This window comes from Vicia villosa, linkage group LG5, assembly GCF_029867415.1.
Source record: "Vicia villosa cultivar HV-30 ecotype Madison, WI linkage group LG5, Vvil1.0, whole genome shotgun sequence".
Taxonomy (NCBI): Eukaryota; Viridiplantae; Streptophyta; class Magnoliopsida; order Fabales; family Fabaceae; genus Vicia; species Vicia villosa.
Window position 1 is genome coordinate 145,869,697 of NC_081184.1, and position 20,576 is coordinate 145,890,272.

The following is a 20,576-nucleotide window of genomic DNA, read 5'->3' on the forward strand; positions in this document are numbered from 1 at the left end:
ATATCACAATTCACCTCTTCCCTCATTCTTGTGTTTGAAGTCGCTTGTTTAGAAAATTGCATTAGAGTCTAACTCTTATTATATTACTAATCATCATGGATTGTAGGATGGTGACTTCAAACCGTTGTTATAATAACAGTTTTCTATTGATGTAAATATTTTTATGATCCAAATATTTTTGGATTGTACGAAAAATGTTATTTATGATTCAAATATTTTTTATTCAAAAATGATATACGGGAAAAAATCTACTATTGATGTAAATATTTTTATATACAAAATTTAATATTGATCCAAATATTTTTGTAAATGATACCTAAACAAAAATGAAGTCTGTATACGGGAAAAAAAAATTTATTGGCCTAAATATTTTTATATACGAAAAATGGTATTTATGATCAAATATTTTTTATTCAAAAATGGTATACGGGAAAATAATCTACCTATTGATCTAAATATTTTTATATACGAAATTTACTATTGATCCAAATATTTTTGTAAATGATACCTAAACAAAAATGAGGTTTGTATAAGGGAAAAAATTTATTATTGATCTAAATATTTTTATATACAAAGAAATGGTATTTAAGATCAAATATTTTTGATCAAAAAATGGTATACGAGAAAAAATCTATTATTGATCTAAATATGTTTTTAGACGAAAATTTAATATTGATCCAAATATTTTTGTAAATAATACCTAAATAAAAATGAGGTCTGCATACGGAAAAAAATTTATTATTAACTTAAATATTTTTATATACGAAAAAAGATATTTATGATCAAATATTTTTGATCCAAAAATAGAATACGGAAAAAAATATATTATTGATCTAAATACTTTAATATACAAAAATTTAATATTGATCCAAATATTTTTGTAAATGATACCTAAACAAAAATAATATTTGTATACGGAAAAAAATCTATTATTTACGAAAAATGGTATTTATATTTTAAATATTTTTTATTCAAAAATGGTATACGGAATTTTTTTTATTATTGATCTAAATATTTTTATATATGAAATTTACTATTGATCCAAATAGTTTTATAAATGATACATAAACAAAAATGAAGTTTGTATACGAAAAAATATTTATTATTGATCTAAATATTTTTATATACGATAAATGATATTTATGATTAAATATTTTTAATCAAAAAATGGTATATGGGAAAAATTCTATTATTGATCTAAATATTTTTTATTTACGAAATAATCAATTATTTATTTAATTTTTTCTTATTTTTAACATTTTTATTTAAAATAAATGATGTATCCAAATTTGCGTAACCGAACAGAACCCGTGTGTATGCATGAGTTTATTACTAATTAATAATATGTTGTGAATTTTTTTAATACAATATATTATACTGTCAATTTAATATCTATATGTATATTTTTATTAAAAAAGTATGATGTAATCGTATTTTTAAGTAAAAAATAACTATATACGATATATAATATATTTTTAAATTAATATTTAATTTGCCTCTTGTCTTATAAGATGAATTCGAAAAATAATCTAATAAAAAACATAAATTCCGTTCTTGTTCTTTGAAAATGGGGCGCACGAGTAAATTTTTTTGATACTATATAAATTGTATTTAGCTACGTATCAAAATTTAAAATTAGCTATTAATTTAAAATGAAAAATAATTAATTAAATTCAATTGTATTAAATAATTAAAGTAATTATTGTTTAAAGTAATATGTATTGTGCTGATAATAACCCGTAAAATAAATAAAAAATTATTTGATACAATATAAAATATATTTATATACAAATATAAATTTAAAATAAGTTATTTAATTATAAAATAAAAGATAATTATAATGCAAAAAGGGCCTAGTACCCTCCCTCTTTTAAAATAATAATAATAATAATAATAATAATAATAATAATAATAATACAAAAAATGACCCGTGAGATGAAAAAAATACAAAAAAGGAAATTTTGATATTTTGAAATTAGGATTTTGTCTTTCAAATCAAGGCAAATTGTTTATTACAATAAAATAGGAATAATGATCGATGGGATAAAAAAAATATTATGCTATATAACACTACAAGAAATCCTCTCCCCAACGACATATTTTAGCGACGTGGAAAACATGTGGCTCAATATTTCCAGTTGCGACGTGAGATACACTTTGCAAGGTGTTTTTAAATATTAAATAACTTTATAGCCATAAAGTAATCAGAAGTCAGACATTGGGTTATGTGAAAAAAGGTTGCGACGTGGGATACACGTCGCTACATAAATTTATAAATTAAAATATTAAAAGCTATAACATTCACATGGGGGAAGATTCAAATTTTTAAAAAGTTGGCTGTGACGTTACAAACACGTCGCAACATTTAGAAACCAAACACAACGTTCCACTGAAGTGACATGGTAACAGCTTTGCAGGCAGAGACATTAATTAATGTTACCGTTGTCATGTTGTGACGTGGTTCTCACGTGGCAAATAGCGATGTGATTCTCACGTCGCTACATTGTGAATTTATGTACGCAATTCACTTCACTCCACCACCATTCATTAGAACAACAACAGAATTCATTTTTCGTTTCCTCTTCAAAACCAGAACCACAACCCTTCTCTCCCAAAACCAAAAATCCAACCCTTCTCTCCCAAAATCCAATTGCAATACCAATTCAATCCCAAATATTTTTCTTATATCAAAGGTAATTAAGGTTACATCAGTATTTTCTTATAATTTCATTCTATATTCTGTTTTTAATTTTTGATTTTTTTTGTATAGATTTAGTAGATTGAAGAAGGTGGAGTAGATTGAAGAAGGAGGAGTAGATTTAAGAAGGGGTAAGTTATTTTTTTTCTAATGTAGTATATTTTTAATAGATTTATTAGGTTATTTTTGTATAGATTTTAAAGAGATAAGTTTTTTTTGTATAGATTATAATGTGATATATTTTTAATAGATTTAATAGATTTATTAGGATATTTTTAATAGATTTTCGTTTTTTGTATAGATTAATAGATTTATTAGGTTATTTTTTAATTAGGTTATTTTATAAATTAAAACGAAATTATAAATTAAATAAATATTTATAAAAACTTAAAAAATAAAACAGAATATAGTAAATAAAATAAAAACGAAAATTAAATATATTTTTTATTAATATTTTTAAAACTATTAGAAAAAAACTGATATATTAAAACTATTATTAAAATTATTATATATTAATATTATTAAAATGAATTTTTTGTTTAATATTTTACAATATACAAAATAGATTATTATAAATATTAATATAATTTTAAAACGGATATAATAGTTATATATATTATAAATTTTTCATTTTTAAGAATATAATATAGATATATATTATAAAGTTCTCACTTTAAAAAATAGATTATTATAACTTAAACAAATTTAATATAATCAAGACTAATATAATAGTTATATATATTATAAAGTTTTAATTTTTAATTTTTATTATATATATTATTTATTATAATGAGTAATATTATACTATATTTAAAAAAAACAAAATACATATTATATTTATATATTTTAAAAATAATTTTTATATATGTTTTATATATATATATATATATATATATATATATATATATATATATATATATATATATATATATATAACTCTTATATATGTTTTATGTATATATATATATATATATATATATATATATATATATATATATATATATATATATATATATATATATATATATATATATATATATATATATATATATATATATATATATATATATATATATAAAATAATGAAAACAAAATATGTATTTGTATATGATATAGGGGTGTGCAAAAATATGGTTAATTGAACCATATTCCTAATATGAATTGCATTGAACCACAAAAAACTTGAACCATTTAAATGGTTTATGAATTGAACCATATATTATAAACAATTCAGTTAACCAAATTTAAGTTAAAAACCAGTTTAAACTGTTTTACTGATTGTTTTTTAGAACATGAAAAAATACTTTGAAATTAAAAAAATCTGATTTATTATTATTTTTTTGAAAATTAAGTTTAAAAATAATGCTATCATATTTCAATTACTTGTACACCAATGTGATAAAATATGACAAATGTGATACCAAAAATATATAGATAATTAATTTATATTACATTTAAAATGGTACAATTATAACCAATTATCTAGATGAATTGACGATAATTAGACCCAATAATTAAGAAAATGCATTAAATATTTAGTATCACCAACAAGGAGAAGTTAAGAAGAAAATTTTTTACAATTAAAAAAGTGCTTATAAAAATTATAAAAAAAAATTATGAAAAAAAATTTATCAACACATAAAATTGCGACATACCCTACATGTGTTTTGCCTGCAAAACCGGAAAAACGAAACACAAATTTTTTTTTTTGTTAAACTTGCATGTTATAATTAACAAACAAATTTCAGTTGGTAAATAAAATAAAAAACAAAATATTAAATGCAGTAGTAACTTTTTCTCCATATAATTTATATATTGCAGTAGTAGTTATCTCTACATATGGTTCTAATAATTACTGCAGTAGTAGTTATCTCTACATATGGTTCTAATAATTGATTTTATAACTTGTAAGTACAACACATTAATAAATCATTATATTTATAAAATAAGCAATCTTGAAATAATTTATAAAATAAATCTTCAATCGAAAAAGAAAAATTTAATTTTTAACTACAAATTGGTTTTAAACTAGTTTATAACTAGAAACTGATTATAAACCAGTTTATAAATACAAACTAGTTCTGAACTAATTTAAAACTGAATTGAAACTGTTTTACCAGTTAACTGGTTTTTTATGAAAATGGTTTTCAAAAACTGAACTGAACCACTAATTTAGTTCAGTTCAGTGCAGTTCATGAACCACGAACACCCCTAATATGATATATTTAATAAAACAGTTTTTATTTTTTATTTTTATTACTATATATGTAACAAAAACATAATGGTAGTATTTTTATTAAATAATATTTCCAATATGTGTAGTTTAAAATGTGTAGTTAAAAAAATAATAACTTTATGGTTAACATATGTTCAATATAACATGTGTAGTTAAAAATATTAGTAGTATTATTATTAAATAATATTTTTAAGAATAGTAAATATTAACTAGTATACGTCTAAGAATAATATTAAGTTGATTAATATTACTAACTCAAAATGACAATGATTGTATAAATATGCAGTATGGAATATTATCGATATTATGGTAGTTGGATGTACGATAGAACATTTCTAGGAAGAATGGGACTTAAACCCAATTTTATAGTAGGAGTTGAAGGGTTTGTCAGTTGGGCGTTTGCTCAGGAATCATGTCGAAGCGAAGGAGGATTAGGTGTCCCTGTCTTAAATGTGAATGTAGACCAATAATTAGTGACCCACAGGAAATAACATCTCATTTACATAAAAGGGGTTTCATTGCAAATTATTGGGTTTGGACGTTTAACGGTGAAGAACTGCCTAGTAACGTACCAGAGACTAGCAACGCGCATGCTTCAAGTAGTCGGCCGCCTATGGAATATGAGGAAAACTTTCAATCTCTTACAAAGAATTATAGATGGATAGGGTGGATCGCGTCAACCAAATCTGACACAGGAACAAGCTGAAACAGTAAGGCAATTGGCGAGACGCGAAAATGAGGCCCTGAGGCAGCAACAAGCGCAGGAGATGGAGATGATGCGGAAGACGCAATCTGATATGGAGCAACAGCATGCGCGGCAGATAGAGGGCATTCTGAAGAAGCAATCTGAGATGGAGGAGCAAATGAGACGATTTATGCATGATGGTGGAAATTATCATAATGTTCCTGATCCAGAGCCGGAGGGTGACGGAGTGGATGATGATTTTAATCCTGATAATTATTTTCCGAATGATGATGATGATGCCTCATAAAAATATTTTGTATTTTATTTGTTTTAAATTTATATTTATGTAACTTATTCTACCTTTTAATTCATTAAAATATTAGTTTTAAATTTTTAGTTTTATTTAATTGAATTTATTATATAAAATTTATTATATGAATTTATTTTATAAAATTTTATTATATAAATTTTATTATATTATATAAATTTTATTATATAAAGTATATTTTATAAATTTTATTATATAAATTTTATTATATATATATATTTTATTATATATAAATTTTATTATATAAATTAATTAATTTATTATATAAAAATACAATTATACCTGCGTTATTTAATTTTTTTAAAAAAATAACATTCAAAGTAGCGACGTGAGACCAAGGTCGCTATAAAAGTCAATATCACAGTCCCCCACACCTGCCACACCTACTCTGCATGCAGGGAGATGTTCCCCATATAACTTTATTGCGACGTGGGAATCACGTCGCTACCTTCTGACGTGTCTTCCACGTCGCTACTGCTTTGCCACACGTGCTCCTGCGACATAGCAGCACACGTCGCTATTGTTTGATTTTGACGTGAATTTTAACATTGCGACGTGGCATCCACGTCGCTGTAGAGCAGTTTTTTGGTAGTGTAAAATGTATTTATAACAAATGTAAATTTGTTATAATATAAAAAGTAAATTTATAACAAATTTATTGTGCTGATAGTGACCCGTAAAATAAAAAAATTGTATAATATAAAATATATTTATTTACAGATATAAATTTAGAATAAATTATTTAATTATAAAATAAAAAATAATTATCATGCAAAAAGGGCCTAGCACCCCCCTCCCTCTTATAAATAATAACAACAACAACAACAACAACAACAATAATAATAATAATAATAATAATAATAATAATAATAATAATAATAATAATAATAATAATAATAATAATAATAATGAAAAAAGGACTCGTAAGATGAAGAAATACAAAAAAAAAATTGATATTTTGAAATAATAAGGATTTTGTCTTTCAAATCAAGACAAATTATTGATTAAAATAAAATAGGAATAATGATCCGGGGGATAAAAAAATTATTTGATTCTATATAAAATATATTTATAACAAATGTAAAATTTGAAATGATTTACTTAACTGTAAAAGAAATAATAATTATATAAATTTAATTATATTAAATAATCTACTATTTTTTTAAAAAAAATAATCTATTATATATCTATTTATAACAATTCAATTGCATGGACTTCATAAATTGCCCTTTCACAACAAATTATTTTCACTAAAAAAATGACATTTAAGTAATTTCGTCTTTCTTAATTATGACGTTTAAGAAATTCGGTTAAATATTCATTTTTGTGGATCTTTTGTGTAAAGAGCAACCTCTCGTTATTAAGCTAGAAATAAAATTATGTTAGAGAAAAGTTGATGGTAAGTCTAGAAAAAAATCTTAAAATTTTGTAAGAAAAAAAATATCTTAAGAAAGTGAAGTAAAAATGTAATTGTTAGGAGTTTGTAGTATATGACATATATGTAGATGAATATATAATGGTAAGCACAGCACAAAACCAATTTGTTATGCAAGATCTCTAACTATAGCTAATAAAAACAATAATCCTAACTTGATTACGATTTGTTAACGATTAATAGCTTTAAAGAGTTAATTATTTCCTGTAATAGTAACCAATAACTAACCACCCTTTCTTTGCCACCTTTTCTATTATTCTGTTTTCATTGCGTTTTTCTCTGTGGTCTACAAACTTTTGAGACAAAAAATAAGTTTAATCTCTAGAGAAAGAAATTTCATCATTGTTGGAATATTTTCATTCTAGCCACCCTTTTTTATCTTGAAAATGGGTTATTATTACTTTTCCTTTTTTTCTTATTCATCCATGTCTTCAGAAAATTCATATTCATAACCATTAATACTTGTTTTTGAGTATTGTAATTTGATATAACAATACTAATTTGATAGAAACAAAAAGAGAAAATTTAAAAATGGCTTCATCAAAGGTTGAAATTGCTTCCTTTGATTCAGCACAAAAACCAACATGGGTTTCAAGAGTTGCTAAGAATAAGAACTTTGGAAATTTGAATTTGAATAAAAGGTTTCATAATGTGTTTGGTGAAAAAGATGAATCTTCTTTATCTGCATTGGTGAGTCCGCGACACACGAAGATAATCGATCGGTGGGCTGCGAGACAAGCTCAAGAAGTGGTGAGGAATCTTGAAAAGAATAATGAGGGTGTTGCTGATAAGGTGTTTGATCATTTTCCTTCACGGTCGTCGAGTTTTAATTCTAGAAGAGGTAGAGAAGTTTCCGCTTCACCACCTCTTTCGGATGAATTGTTTGAAAGTGAAAAAACATCCAAACTTGGTGCTTCTTCTCTTGTTCAGATATGGGAAAAAAGACTCAGCCAATCCAATTGCAAGAAACAAAATGCACCGTCGATTGGAAGCACAAGTTCTGATTTGAGTAGTAATGAGATAAGTGTGTTTTCTATGGAAGATCATAGCAGGGTCTCGGAAGAAGAGGAATCTTCTGATGAGTTGTTTCAAAGTTGTGCTTCGAAAGTGCATTGTAATTCAGATGCTGGTGAAAGTGATAAAAATAAGGTTGCCGATATTATAAAGAAGCTATCGATTAAAAATCAAAAGCAAAGTGATGAGAATGATCATGAGTCAAGTAACAGCGGGACAGGTTCTCCATGCGTTTCCACGCCAAAACAATTATCTGAACGTAGATGTTTCGGTAAGGTCACATGCTACCCACGTATTAGGGGGCGCCAAGCATTCAATGATTTAATTATGCAGTTTGAGAGTGATCGACATGGAGAGCTCAACAATCTTGCAGAGCAAGGCGCAGTTTCTAAGTTCACACAAAGAGGTCGTATTCAGGTAAATTTTGCTAGCATAATTCTAAAGTTTTTAAAGCTCGTATAATCTTCACCTCACGCTTTAATTGTGGCGTTAAGTTATTTGAATTGTTTGTTTTATGTTTTTTCGTTGCAATTCATTTTCTTTGAATTTTTTATGCAGTCATTGCTTCGACTTAGATTATTACAGCGTGGAGTGGCAGCTTTTGATCCATCCCGTTTGAAATCAACAACACCTGAAGGGAACAAACAACAAGGATCAGTAATTATGCAACTTAGGTGCGATAATTTTTCATCAATCAATACTATCATTTTGGTGCTTTTGTACAACACTTGAATTTAATGGTGCAAATGCATTTTGATTAACAAAAAACACATTCGAGATTGATTATTTAACATTAGACGGTAGTGTTTGAACTTTGAAATTAGGTGGCTTGAATATTTTAATTGAATGCAGGGAAAGATTTAGCACAAGAGATGAACAAAGAAATTCATCCTTGATTGAATTGTCAAAGCCAAGGTTGATACCAAAGAATCTAGTGTCTCAAACTAGTGCATATATCAAAGAAGAAGCTCATTTATGTTCTGGTTTTGAAGCTCCAAACGATGCTCCAAAAGAAACCATTGAGGCATCATCATCGCAGACTGGTTCAAACACAAACATTGAAACTCCTGATAATGTAGAGACAAGAGACCAACTATCTTATGATACTATTGAAACCAGTTGCAGCGAGATAATGGAAGAAAATGATTGTAGTGACTATAATTATGATGAAACTAGAGAAAGTCATGATTGGGCCAGTCTCATTTCTCGGCCTAGAAGCTACTGGGAGGAACTTAGACAAGAATGGTACAGAGAAATGCTTAACTCTGGTTCCCATAATGACGAGAGACGCAAGCTCCTTGAAAGGTAGTTAGATCATTGTCTTTTAATATATTTAACATTTTCATTGTATACTCTAACATTAAGACATTGCTGCATAGTGAAATTAGCACAAGTACAATAAAGTTTTCACTATAATATCATTTATATGAACATAAAATAAAACATGTATGCAGAAGAACAGTTTCAACCGTCCTTTCTAGCGACTTCCGAGAAAAGATGGATAAATTGATGAAATCTCATAGGGGAACACAGACACGTCTAATCAATAATCAAAGCGACGAGGAAGACCGAGAAGGAAATATGCAACAATTGTCAGCATTTTTTCACGACCGATTCCATGTTAGAGGTGATCTCGAAGAAAATGGAAGAGATATAAAAGAAAAAGAGGTGGCAGTGGAAGAGGAAAGCATCAATAGTGGTTCAGATCATGAACTTGCTGATTGTCAATCCTCATCATCTGTAGATTCACCATCATCAGCAACATGGAGTTACGGAGACACTGATGGTGCAGATGATTCTGATAGAGTTGTATTTGTATCCTCACCATTGCCTTCACAATCTCAATCCTTCTATCGAGATAATAGGCAATACTCTCCATCGACAAACCATCAACCAATTGTGAGTCTTTATCAGTCCGTACAAATACATCAATTTTCACCTTTAGTCCTTGTTATTTTTAGTGATTGCAGTTGTACCATTTTTGCTTTTGATGTTTTATTTTAGTCAAAGCAAAATTTGTTAATACTCACATTGCTCTATTTTATTTAATCCCTCCAAATAAGCACAAAAATAACACATTGCCATGATGACTTATAGGATATGGAATTCGTATACGATATGCGAGGGCAAATGGAACAACTTTTCCGCGAGATGTCTGAGCTAAGGGAAACACTAAAATATTGCACAGACATGAATATGCAATTACAACAATCCCAGAAACAAGAAGTTCACAAAGGTATGTGATTATTTCTGTTTAAAAATGGTGTTGATATTTGACAAACTTTGTCTCAATTTATATCCTTTGCTTTTTTCAACAATAACATTACATGTGTGTGAAACTTTCCTTGCTGCCTCTCTTATGCGCCTCTCAATTTGTTACATGATTCCAGTAAGAGAAAAGAAATTCACCAATAAAACATCAAAGAAAGGAAAATGTCGCATTTGCAAGGAGAATAAAGCAAACGCAGTTTTATATAGGTATTAATTTTTTTGCTTTTAATAACTTTGTTAAATATATTTACTTTTACATGTATAACACAATACAGTACTAATAATGTATTTACATTTCTTACAGATGTGGGCACATGTGTGCATGTTTCAAATGTGCGAGTGAGTTGCAATGGAAAAGTGGAAAATGTCCAATATGCCAAGTTGAAATAATAGATGTTGTTCAAGTATATACTAACACATAATATTTACATGGTGTACAAAGCCTTCAAATTTGGTAAACTGAAAAAAAAGAAGGCAAATTACCATTTTCTATTAAACTATAGTCCTTTTAATTGAGAGAGTATGTTAACTTCTTCTTGCTCCACTATCTCTCTCCAACTTATTCTTACTTCCTTCTAAATCAAATTATCTTTTAATTTAGCCATCAACTCTTATTTAGTTTCAAAGATATTTTTTTCCTAACCAATACTTTTTAGATTCTCAGTGGATTTGAAGAAAGTTGTGTTGTGCAATATTACTAGAATGATGAAAGTATGACTTCTCCTATAACATGTATAATATGTAATTGGTGTTTTTCTAAAGGAGAAATATATGAGAATTTTGACTACGTGTGTATGTTCATTCCTCTTTCGAGACCCTTTAGATCTTACCTAGTTTGATAACTAAATACAACACATATATTTTTTTAATCTAACATTTCAATCTAACAAGATATCTTTTATATATTTTTTAATCTAACATTTCAATCTAACGAGATATTTTTTTTAAAAGACAAAATCATGATGAATTTTCATTTGTAGACGTAGTGGTAAGGAGATATTTTGAAATTTATTTAAGAAGATCAAAACACTTAACAAAGTATGCAACACAATATATATGTTTATCTTTCTTTTAATTTTTGCATAATACATTTTTTATCCCGTATGTTAATCTCAGGGTTCACTGTGGTCCCTTAACTTAAAAATTCCATATTGATCTCTTACATCTTCAAAAGGTATCATTTTAGTATTTGTTAAATTAGCGGCTGATTTAGCGACCGATTTTTGAGTTTTTCTGTCGCTAATTAGACGAAAAGGACAAATATGATACATTTTGAAGAGTTAAGGGACCAATATGAATTTTTTGAAATTAAGGGATCAAAATAAACTCTGAGAATAACATACGGGATCAAAAAGAGTATTTTATCTCTATTTTTTATATTTTAAACTTATAAGCATTTAAAAAAATATCTAAAATAGAAGGGTGTCTTTAAAAAAAAATACCTTAAAATATGTCATTAAAATTTTAATGTCAAAATATCACTTCACTTTAAATCCAAAACATCATTTTATTATAATTTTATAATAATTACCAATTTTGGCCTAATATTTTACATTTGATTTCTTAATTATATGATTGAAAAATTGAGTTATTTTAGTCTCATTTTATATTTTATAACTTATCAACTATCGATCTAATAAAATTGCATCAATACAAACATTCTAAATTAACATATCTAACAATTACACTAACAAAAGAATATTAAAGTAATCAATTAAAGCTCTCAATTTACCACTCTTCCACTCTCACTTGCATTCTCTCCCTTTCAATTTCTCAGTTTTGTTCTCTCTTTTTCACTCTCACTTCCGAATTTAAAGTTTCTTCCCTCAATAACCCACTTCCACTTTGAAGACATCATTACAAGGTGAGAGTGACTTCCTCTCTACATTTTAGTTGTTTGTGAAACATGTATTTCCATTTTATGTTTGATTTTTCCTTATTTGATATCATCTTTGATTGAGTTGTATGAAGTATTTCTTTATGGTTTTGATTATGACTTGCCTACATTTGTTTTTTTTTTTTTTTTGCCATTTTAATGACTCTTAAACTCACTTTTCTATATTTCTTGTTTCAGTTGAACATGGTGGAAAAAGGTTGACTGATGTATTTCATTCTGTTTGAGAGTGGTGTATTTTCTACATTCATTTTTTTCTTTATTTGATAGAAGCTTTGAATCTACCATTACAAGGTGATCATTCATTTCTCTCTACATTTTAACTGTTCATGAAACACATAGTTTTGCTCTTGATTTTTTCTTCTTTCATCCAAGCTTTGATTGAATTGTCTGATGCATTTCTTTCTGATTTTGTTTATGACTTTCCTACATTTGATTTTTTTGTCATTTTAATGACTCACTTTTAACATTTCATGTTTTGGTTGAACTTGGTGGAAAAATGAGAGCGATGTATTTTGTATTATGTGTTCCATTATAAATGAAAATGTCGGGATACACTTGCTTTAACATAGTTCTGATATGTGTTGTTTTTTTACAACTATGATGGAAGGTTTTATCATGATTGCTTTTCTATATTTTGTGAAGCGTTTCAACATAAGTTTTGTAGTGTTTTATGTTGTTGTCTTTAATCTTATAAGTCTTTTTTTATAGCCAAAAATAAGTTTTGTAGTGTTTTATGTTGTTGTCTTTAATCTTATAATTCTTTTTTTATAGCCAAAAATAATTCAGTTGAAGGGTAAAATAAGAATACTCAATTTCGGGTGTTTTGTCCCCAACGGCAAGTTAGAGAGTGGTCGACAACATGGTACAAAAGTACATTCTTTGCGCCAACCTATCCAGGTAGTGGAAGCATTCGAACGTTGTACTATTTCCTCAGGTAAACCAATTTTGATCTTATCTTTTAATTTTCAGAGACTTCTGATATTTGATGTTGAAGCATGCTTAGAAGGACAAAAAATTGAGTCACCAGAACCTAAGTCTTCAGAGTCTTCAAAACTCGTTCGCCCAGAACCTTGTCTTCAGTGTCTTTAACACTTGGTCTTTGAATCTGTAATACGGTGAACTGACTTTTATTTTAGTAAGCAACAATGTTGCGGTGAGCAAGAGTCGCCACCGACTTTTATTTTATCCAATTAGGAAAGGTATAAAAGAACAGGAAAGACCTTCTTTGAAAAGAGATTGAGTTCGGGGGGTAGGTTATGAAAAGGGAAGGTGTAAGCACCCTTTTCATCCGTAGTTATCTACGGGCTCTTAGTTGCTTAGCTCACTTTTGTTTGAAATGTTTGATTTGTTTGAAAGAATAGCGGGTGTTTAGAAAAACACTTTTGTTTTGAAAATGTCTAAAAAGACAACGTTAGAAAACGGGGTGTGAAAAGCATTTGTCGTGAGCAAGCACTTAAGAGTTCCTACCCTAAATTCGTAAGGTCTTTCCTATTCTAAAGACTTTCCTTGAGCGATAGTACTATCCATACCATATAATGGTAGGTAGTCCTATACATTGGATGTGCGAGTCATCGAAGGGTCATCGAATCGTCATAGGGGCTATCCATACCATAAAGAGGGTAGGAAGTCCTATGAGATGTGAATAGTCATAAAGGCAACATGTAAGGATACCTTAGCAATCCGAAGGGACTATCATCATTTATTGAAGGCAACTCGAGGGACGAGATCATTTCATCGTAGGCAACTCGAAGGGACTATGATCTTTATTCCGAAGGGACAATGATGATTTTGAATCGTAGGCAGCATGTGCTAAGGTATCCCTACGCTTCGAGGGACTTGACTATTATTTTCCGAAAGGCAACCAAGAGGAGATACCCTAAAGGTGAGTGCGTGCAAGTGTGTTGTATTCCGTTATTTATTCTTGGATTAAGGTTAGCTAGCGATTGATTTTAAATCTTGTCATACAATCCTAAACCATACATCTAAGCAGTATAATTTTGCGGAAAAATAAAGTGCGGAAACGTAAACCTAAGCTATTACATGGCTCCGGGGATTAGGGGAGTACATAACCAAAAATGGGGGGAGTGCGGAAATTAAAGCCCTAATTAAAACTATTACAACCGATAAGCAGTTACATAATTTGAAAAGAATAAAATGGTAAATGTACAAAGATGTTAGTAAAGATAGTACCTTGCAACCAAAGAAAAATGTTAGTAATGAAGTATAGGATAATGACAAAATACAAGCAAGAATGATAAAAAATGAAAATAATAAAATCTAAGAAAAAAAACATATTAAAATCTAAAAGACATAAACAATTAACTTTAAACTAATATTTTTGGTGTTTTGAAGATATTGCCAAATAGAAATTAAACAAAGCACATATTATTTAAATAAAAACTAAAACTATACAAACTTAAATGGGCTAAAAAAAGTATATTTAGAGAGGTGCATAATAGAAATGGGGTTAGGCCCAAAGTGTAAGAAATCAACCTCAAATAAAAACCCCTAAATTAAGATTAATCAACATAAATTAAAAATAATTTAAAAAAAAAACTAAAGAAAGGGAGAGAGAAAACGCCTCCTCTTTTTATTATTATTTTTTATATGCCATTTGATTTAAAGAAAAAACAACAAAACTAACTATTTTTTTAAATTATTAGAAATAACAAGTAAAAATAAAAAATAAAGTAGAAAAGCCAAGTTTAACGTCTTTTTCCCTAAATTCTCTCCATAATCAATTTTTTTTAAATTTTATTATTATTAAAAGAAATAAATAAATAAAAAAAGTAGCTAAAAGCAAGGGAATAAGTTTTGACTAGTTAATGAATATCTACCATATAATTAATTGAAAATAAAAAAAAACAAAATAAAAAGAGAAAATGTAAAACATGACTGCTTCTCTCCCCTAAAACCAATCGTTCTCTCGGTCTTCTTCAACCAAATCAATTTTTTTCTCACTTCTTCATACTTCCACCTCTCTGTTTCTACTCAAACAAATGAACAACAATGATCACCTCTCTGTTTCTAATAAAACAAATGAACAACAATGATCACCTCTCTGTTTCTACTCAAACAAATGAACAACAATGATCACAGATAGAACATAGCAACCAACAACAAATTTCAATCACATACAAATATATCCAACAACAAAGATTTCAAGAAATAAGTGGTAAGAGATTCAATAAATACCGATTCGGAGTATTCCTGGTGCGTGGAGCGATTCGTGGGTTGTTCGGTCGGAGGAGCTGCTTCGCGAATGGCGATCGTGGTGAGACGGTCGCTAGTTCAGCGGCGGAGCAGATCGGAGTCGTGTAATTGTGTCGTGGGTTACGAGCGGGTGGGACAGTCGGAGCTCCACGTCTGTCGTGATGAGCGGCTGTGCGCGGAGGACGGTTGAGCTTTGTGGTGTTGCTTGGACTGAATGCGTCTGGGACTGAGTAGCGGCGGTGGTGGACCTGAACGTGTGAACCGGTTCCGATCGGAATAAGGAGGACGGCGGATCTGCAGTGTCGGTGTTGCTTTGTTCTCTTTGCGATTCCACCTCTTTTTTTTTTTTTCCCGCTTTCACTGTGAACTTCCTCTGCTTTTATAATGCCATTCTAGGTCTTGAAGATTTTAATGCTGAATAATTTGAGGCTGACTGAAAATCTCTACTTTTGGAATGATTTTATTAGATTGAAATTGGAACTGTAACTGCTTTTGCATTTGGACGTTGTTTGCTGTGTAATCCGTGATTCACAATATACCTGAAAGTTTGGCTGTGTAATTGAAGATTTTCTTGCTGTTTTTGAAAAGTTGGTTTTATTGCAGATTTGATAGAAATTCAATGCTGCGGTTTTTGAACACTTTTTCTTATAATAACAATATTAAAACCTACCTAAAATGAAGGAAACTAATATCTGAAAAAACTATAAAAACTAAGATAACGTAATTACTTAATAATGAAATTTGAAATTTCTAAGAAAAATAATTAAAACTATTACTAAGAGACAAAATTCAATGATTAAATTATAAATCTAAAATCTAAAAATAAATAAATAAATAAATATAAAAGTAATAATAATAAGACTAAAATAAAAAACATATAGTAACAATAAAAAAAAATAAATAGACAAAAGTGTCAAAATAGTAGAGGTGGTGGGGTTTGAACTCAGGTCTTTTCACATATTCAACTCCTCACACTCGCCATAATGTCCACCGTATTATCCGCTAGGCCACAAAAATCTCTTGACCACATACCATAAAATCCTTTTGAACTAAGATGCTAAATTGTGTGAATGCACGCTATGCAAATGAATTGAGGGAGTGTATGCATATGAAATAAGAGACGTAAGTAACACAAAGGTGAAATTAGGAGGGCAAATTTTGGGGTATGACAGCTGCCCCTGTTCAATCTTCTTAAACCTGAAGATGTAGATTGGCATGTGTGCCTGTTGGAATCTGAAGGTGAAAGATGATTGAACACTAGAGTACCCAGAAATTTGCTTTTGCTGATGCAGGAACTTATGTCAGAGATGGGCTTAGAGATGCCATCCAGGTGTTGATGGAATGTTATCGTCTAAAGCAAATGCTTTTCAGACTGAATCATATACATTGGTTGTATCCGAAGGAGAGATTCATCCAAATGAAGTAATGTCTTATAGAAGACTACCTGAAGAGGTTCCTGAATAGGGTAGACCACTGACTGGTGTAAAGGAGATTTATGCTTTAAACAAAGCTTAGGAAGAAGTGTCTTGTACAAGATTAACTGAGAAGCTCCTTGAAAGGACAAGAGATGTCTTAGAAAAGATTGGATAATATTTTAAAGAAGATTACCTAAAGAGGTTGGGATATGTCTTAAACAAGACTACCTAGAAAGGATATGAAACGTCTTAAACAAGACTACCTAGAAAGGTTCCTAGAAAGGGTATGATATATCTTGAACAAGACTAACCTAGAAAGGTATGACATGTCTTCAACAAGACTGGCCTATAAAGGCTGATCAACGTCTTAGAAAAGACTACCTAGAAAGGTTGATAAACGTTTTAGGAAAGACTACCTAGAAAGGTTAATAAACGTCTTAGAAAAGACTACCTAGAAAGGTTGATAACCGTCTTAGAAAAGACTACCTAGAAAGGTTGATAAACGTCTTAGAAAAGACTACCTAGAAAGGTTGATAAACGTCTTAGAAAAGACTACCTAGAAAGGTTGATAACCGTCTTAGAAAAGACTACCTAGAAAGGTTGATAAACGTCTTAGAAAAGACTACCTAGAAAGGTTGATAAACGTCTTAGAAAAGACTACCTAGAAAGGTTGATAAACGTCTTAGAAAAGACTACCTAGAAAGGTTCCTATAAAGGATGAGAAATTATTTGATTGTTTCTGAATTATCTTTGGAGAAAGACTTGGAATGAACCATCAGAATTGTATTTGTCTTGAATGAGTGTTAGGATTGAATCGTTGATGCGATCGTATTTGCACTGGTACTTGGATGATAATGTTCTTTTGATTGTGAAATGACCTGAAAAGGCGAAATTAGTTTTATGCAATGTCATGATGCATGTATCGTGTAATGAGGTTCTCGAAATATACAAGAATATTGTATGTTATGCATGTATTATGAATGATGCATGGATGGACTATATAGTCGAAGCATATTGGTAACTTTGTATAGCAATTGCTGGTTGAGAAAATAAATCTCTGTATGCTGCTGGAGATAATGACAGGGTGGTTGAGAATTCTTGTCTTTTGTTCGAGGATATCCAGCTGGGGATTTTTATTACCGTTTGGGGATGAAAGTAGCTTGAGTGATTTGATCCAGATGTGCCCTGACTGGGGATAAGAGAGATGGATAACTGACCAAGTTTCCACTGTGAGTGCCAACTTTACTGGGAACAGTGAGTTTGAATAAACCCAATTGGAGAAGAAGATGATGTCGGAGAACCGGAAGTGTTGGAGATGTAAACTCCGTTGGGGAACCACGTCTTTGTTGGGAAGAGATTATTTAAAGATAACTTCTTGAGGATTGCTATGTGGGGATATATTGTGAACACTACTCTGTGGGGAAGATTCCCAGAGACTTCAATTTTTCATTGCCCCGTGTCTTTGAGTACTTGCTGTTGGAAAACAATTTTTAACCATATATGGTCCTTCGCTTGTGGGCATATACCTGCCCCTGGAATCAGTAGCCTGATATGCTTGATGTTTGAGATTACTGGAATTTGAACTTCGAAGGAGACACAGATACTGACACCATCTGATACTAGTAGCTAAACAGCTCTTGCTGAGAATTGTGACTGATGCAACATGCCCCCGGTGATGGACTAGCTTTTTCTGGTTGTTCGGCGACTTTGAGAGATTCTATGAATCGTGACCAGATTGCCCTTGGCAGATGGGATAATAATGTGTCATGCCCCTTGTATATACAAGCTTTTAGCTGACTGAGTCAAGCGTACGAGACGTCTCTGCAACTTCATCTGTCGGGAGGACTTTTAGTCATTAGTCATACCTCATGCAGATTCTTCCTGATGTCAAACATTTGAAATTATGTAGACAAAATTTATTTATAATGACACTCATAAAAATGCGATGCACATGTCTGTCTTGAAGTTTAAAAACATTTTTTTTTAGTAAAACAAAAGATGTAATAAAGCGATGTTTGTAAAAACATGATATCAACTCAGGATTTATGGTAGACCTTAAGGAGTCCGGATACCTTTGGTAACAGTACACTTTCGAACTAACCATGCTTCAGTTAGGACTTTCAAGGGTTGTAACGTGGCTTGGTTCACGGTTTTAAGAAACAAAGGAAAATGGCTCAAAATTTATTTGTACCCATCCCAATCTTCGTGATGTTCTTCAGTCCTATGCTCAGCTAACTGTGCGTTCGTGCTCCAGAAGAGTTTGAAATTGTAACACTGACAATGGTGATGGTTCAAAAACCCAGAAGTTTATTTGCGAAAGCAGTCATCATTATTTTCTTGTAATATTTCTTGTTGAGGATTTGTGGTGACTTTTTTTTTGACTTTGGTTATCCCTAACTTTTGCCTGACTGTTTATTTTGGAGTTTCGGTCAGCGGGATGTTTCTCTTTTCGCTAAGCCTCCTTCATCGGTTTTGACTTAGCGGTCTTTCCTTTTTTTTATGGACATTGACTGCTTGGATTAATGATTTTGGGGAACCATCACTGATTGTGTTAAATAACGACTGGCATAATTGAGTCAACTGAGAATCTACCCTGCCCCAGGTTGAGATTAAGGGTTTTAATCTGTACAAGAAAGAAAACTCCTACGCCTTAGGCTCAAAGGGGTTGACTAGGGATTAACATCCTTATATCTCCACTGTTTGGGAAATGAAACAATGCCTGTACATCGTCAGCACAGTCTGTTCAAAAGCATACTGTATGAGGTTACGGTATCATTTTCGTCATCCTCCCTCAAAAGGTTCACAGCTTTAGCGAGAGTTGAATATCATGAAGAAAACCCAGTAAAAACCAAGTTTTAAAATAATAGTAAGAAATAAGTCAAGACAAACATATGCAATGCATTAATGATTATTATAAAATAAATAGAGTCTGACATAAGACGAATGTTTAAACAAACGGGAAAGAAATTGCGAATGCAAATAAACTAATGATCTAAAAAGTCATCCGTCTAGATATCAATGCATTAGACTTTATAAGGCTTTTCTGGCTGACCGAATTCAATAACTCCTTCATCAATCAAGTCTTGAATTTTATGCTTCAACGGCCCACAATCTTCTGTAACATGGCCAGGACTGTTTGAATGATAAGCACATCTTGCATGATGCTTGTACCCGGGAGCCGGATTTGTTGGAGCTGAGTATGGAGGCAGCAAAGTTATCAGGCTCTGATTGAGCAGGTGTTGCAAAGCTTGAGACAATGGCATATGCAGTGGAGTGAATGACCTCTTGGGTTTGGATTTCCAAGGGCGTTGGTCACCTTGTTGCTTACGCTGATCTTTCTGTGGTTGTTGTGTTGGTGTCTGATTAGAGACCAGGACTGCCCCA

The 20,576-nt window shown here is 30.1% G+C and overlaps 1 protein-coding gene across 1 annotated transcript; it reads left to right on the forward strand.

Moving 5' to 3' along the window:
* The first annotated feature begins 7,744 nt into the window (after positions 1-7,744).
* On the forward strand, positions 7,745-11,454 carry LOC131607678 (uncharacterized). Its single transcript, XM_058879655.1, has 7 exons — positions 7,745-8,813; positions 8,955-9,070; positions 9,249-9,701; positions 9,851-10,295; positions 10,494-10,632; positions 10,787-10,874; positions 10,972-11,454. The coding sequence occupies exons 1-7, from the start codon at positions 7,914-7,916 to the stop codon at positions 11,087-11,089; spliced, it is 2,259 nt and encodes a 752-aa protein (XP_058735638.1). The 5' UTR covers positions 7,745-7,913; the 3' UTR covers positions 11,090-11,454.
* Positions 11,455-20,576: the final 9,122 nt, after the last annotated feature.

Coding starts and splice junctions, on each gene's coding strand:
- LOC131607678 (XM_058879655.1), top strand. CDS start 7,914: ATGGCTTCATCAAAGGTTGAAATTGCTTCCTTTGATTCAGCACAAAAA. Junction 10,633..10,786: donor GAAACAAGAAGTTCACAAAG/GTATGTGATTAT, acceptor ACATGATTCCAG/TAAGAGAAAAGAAATTCACC. Junction 10,875..10,971: donor GCAAACGCAGTTTTATATAG/GTATTAATTTTT, acceptor CATTTCTTACAG/ATGTGGGCACATGTGTGCAT.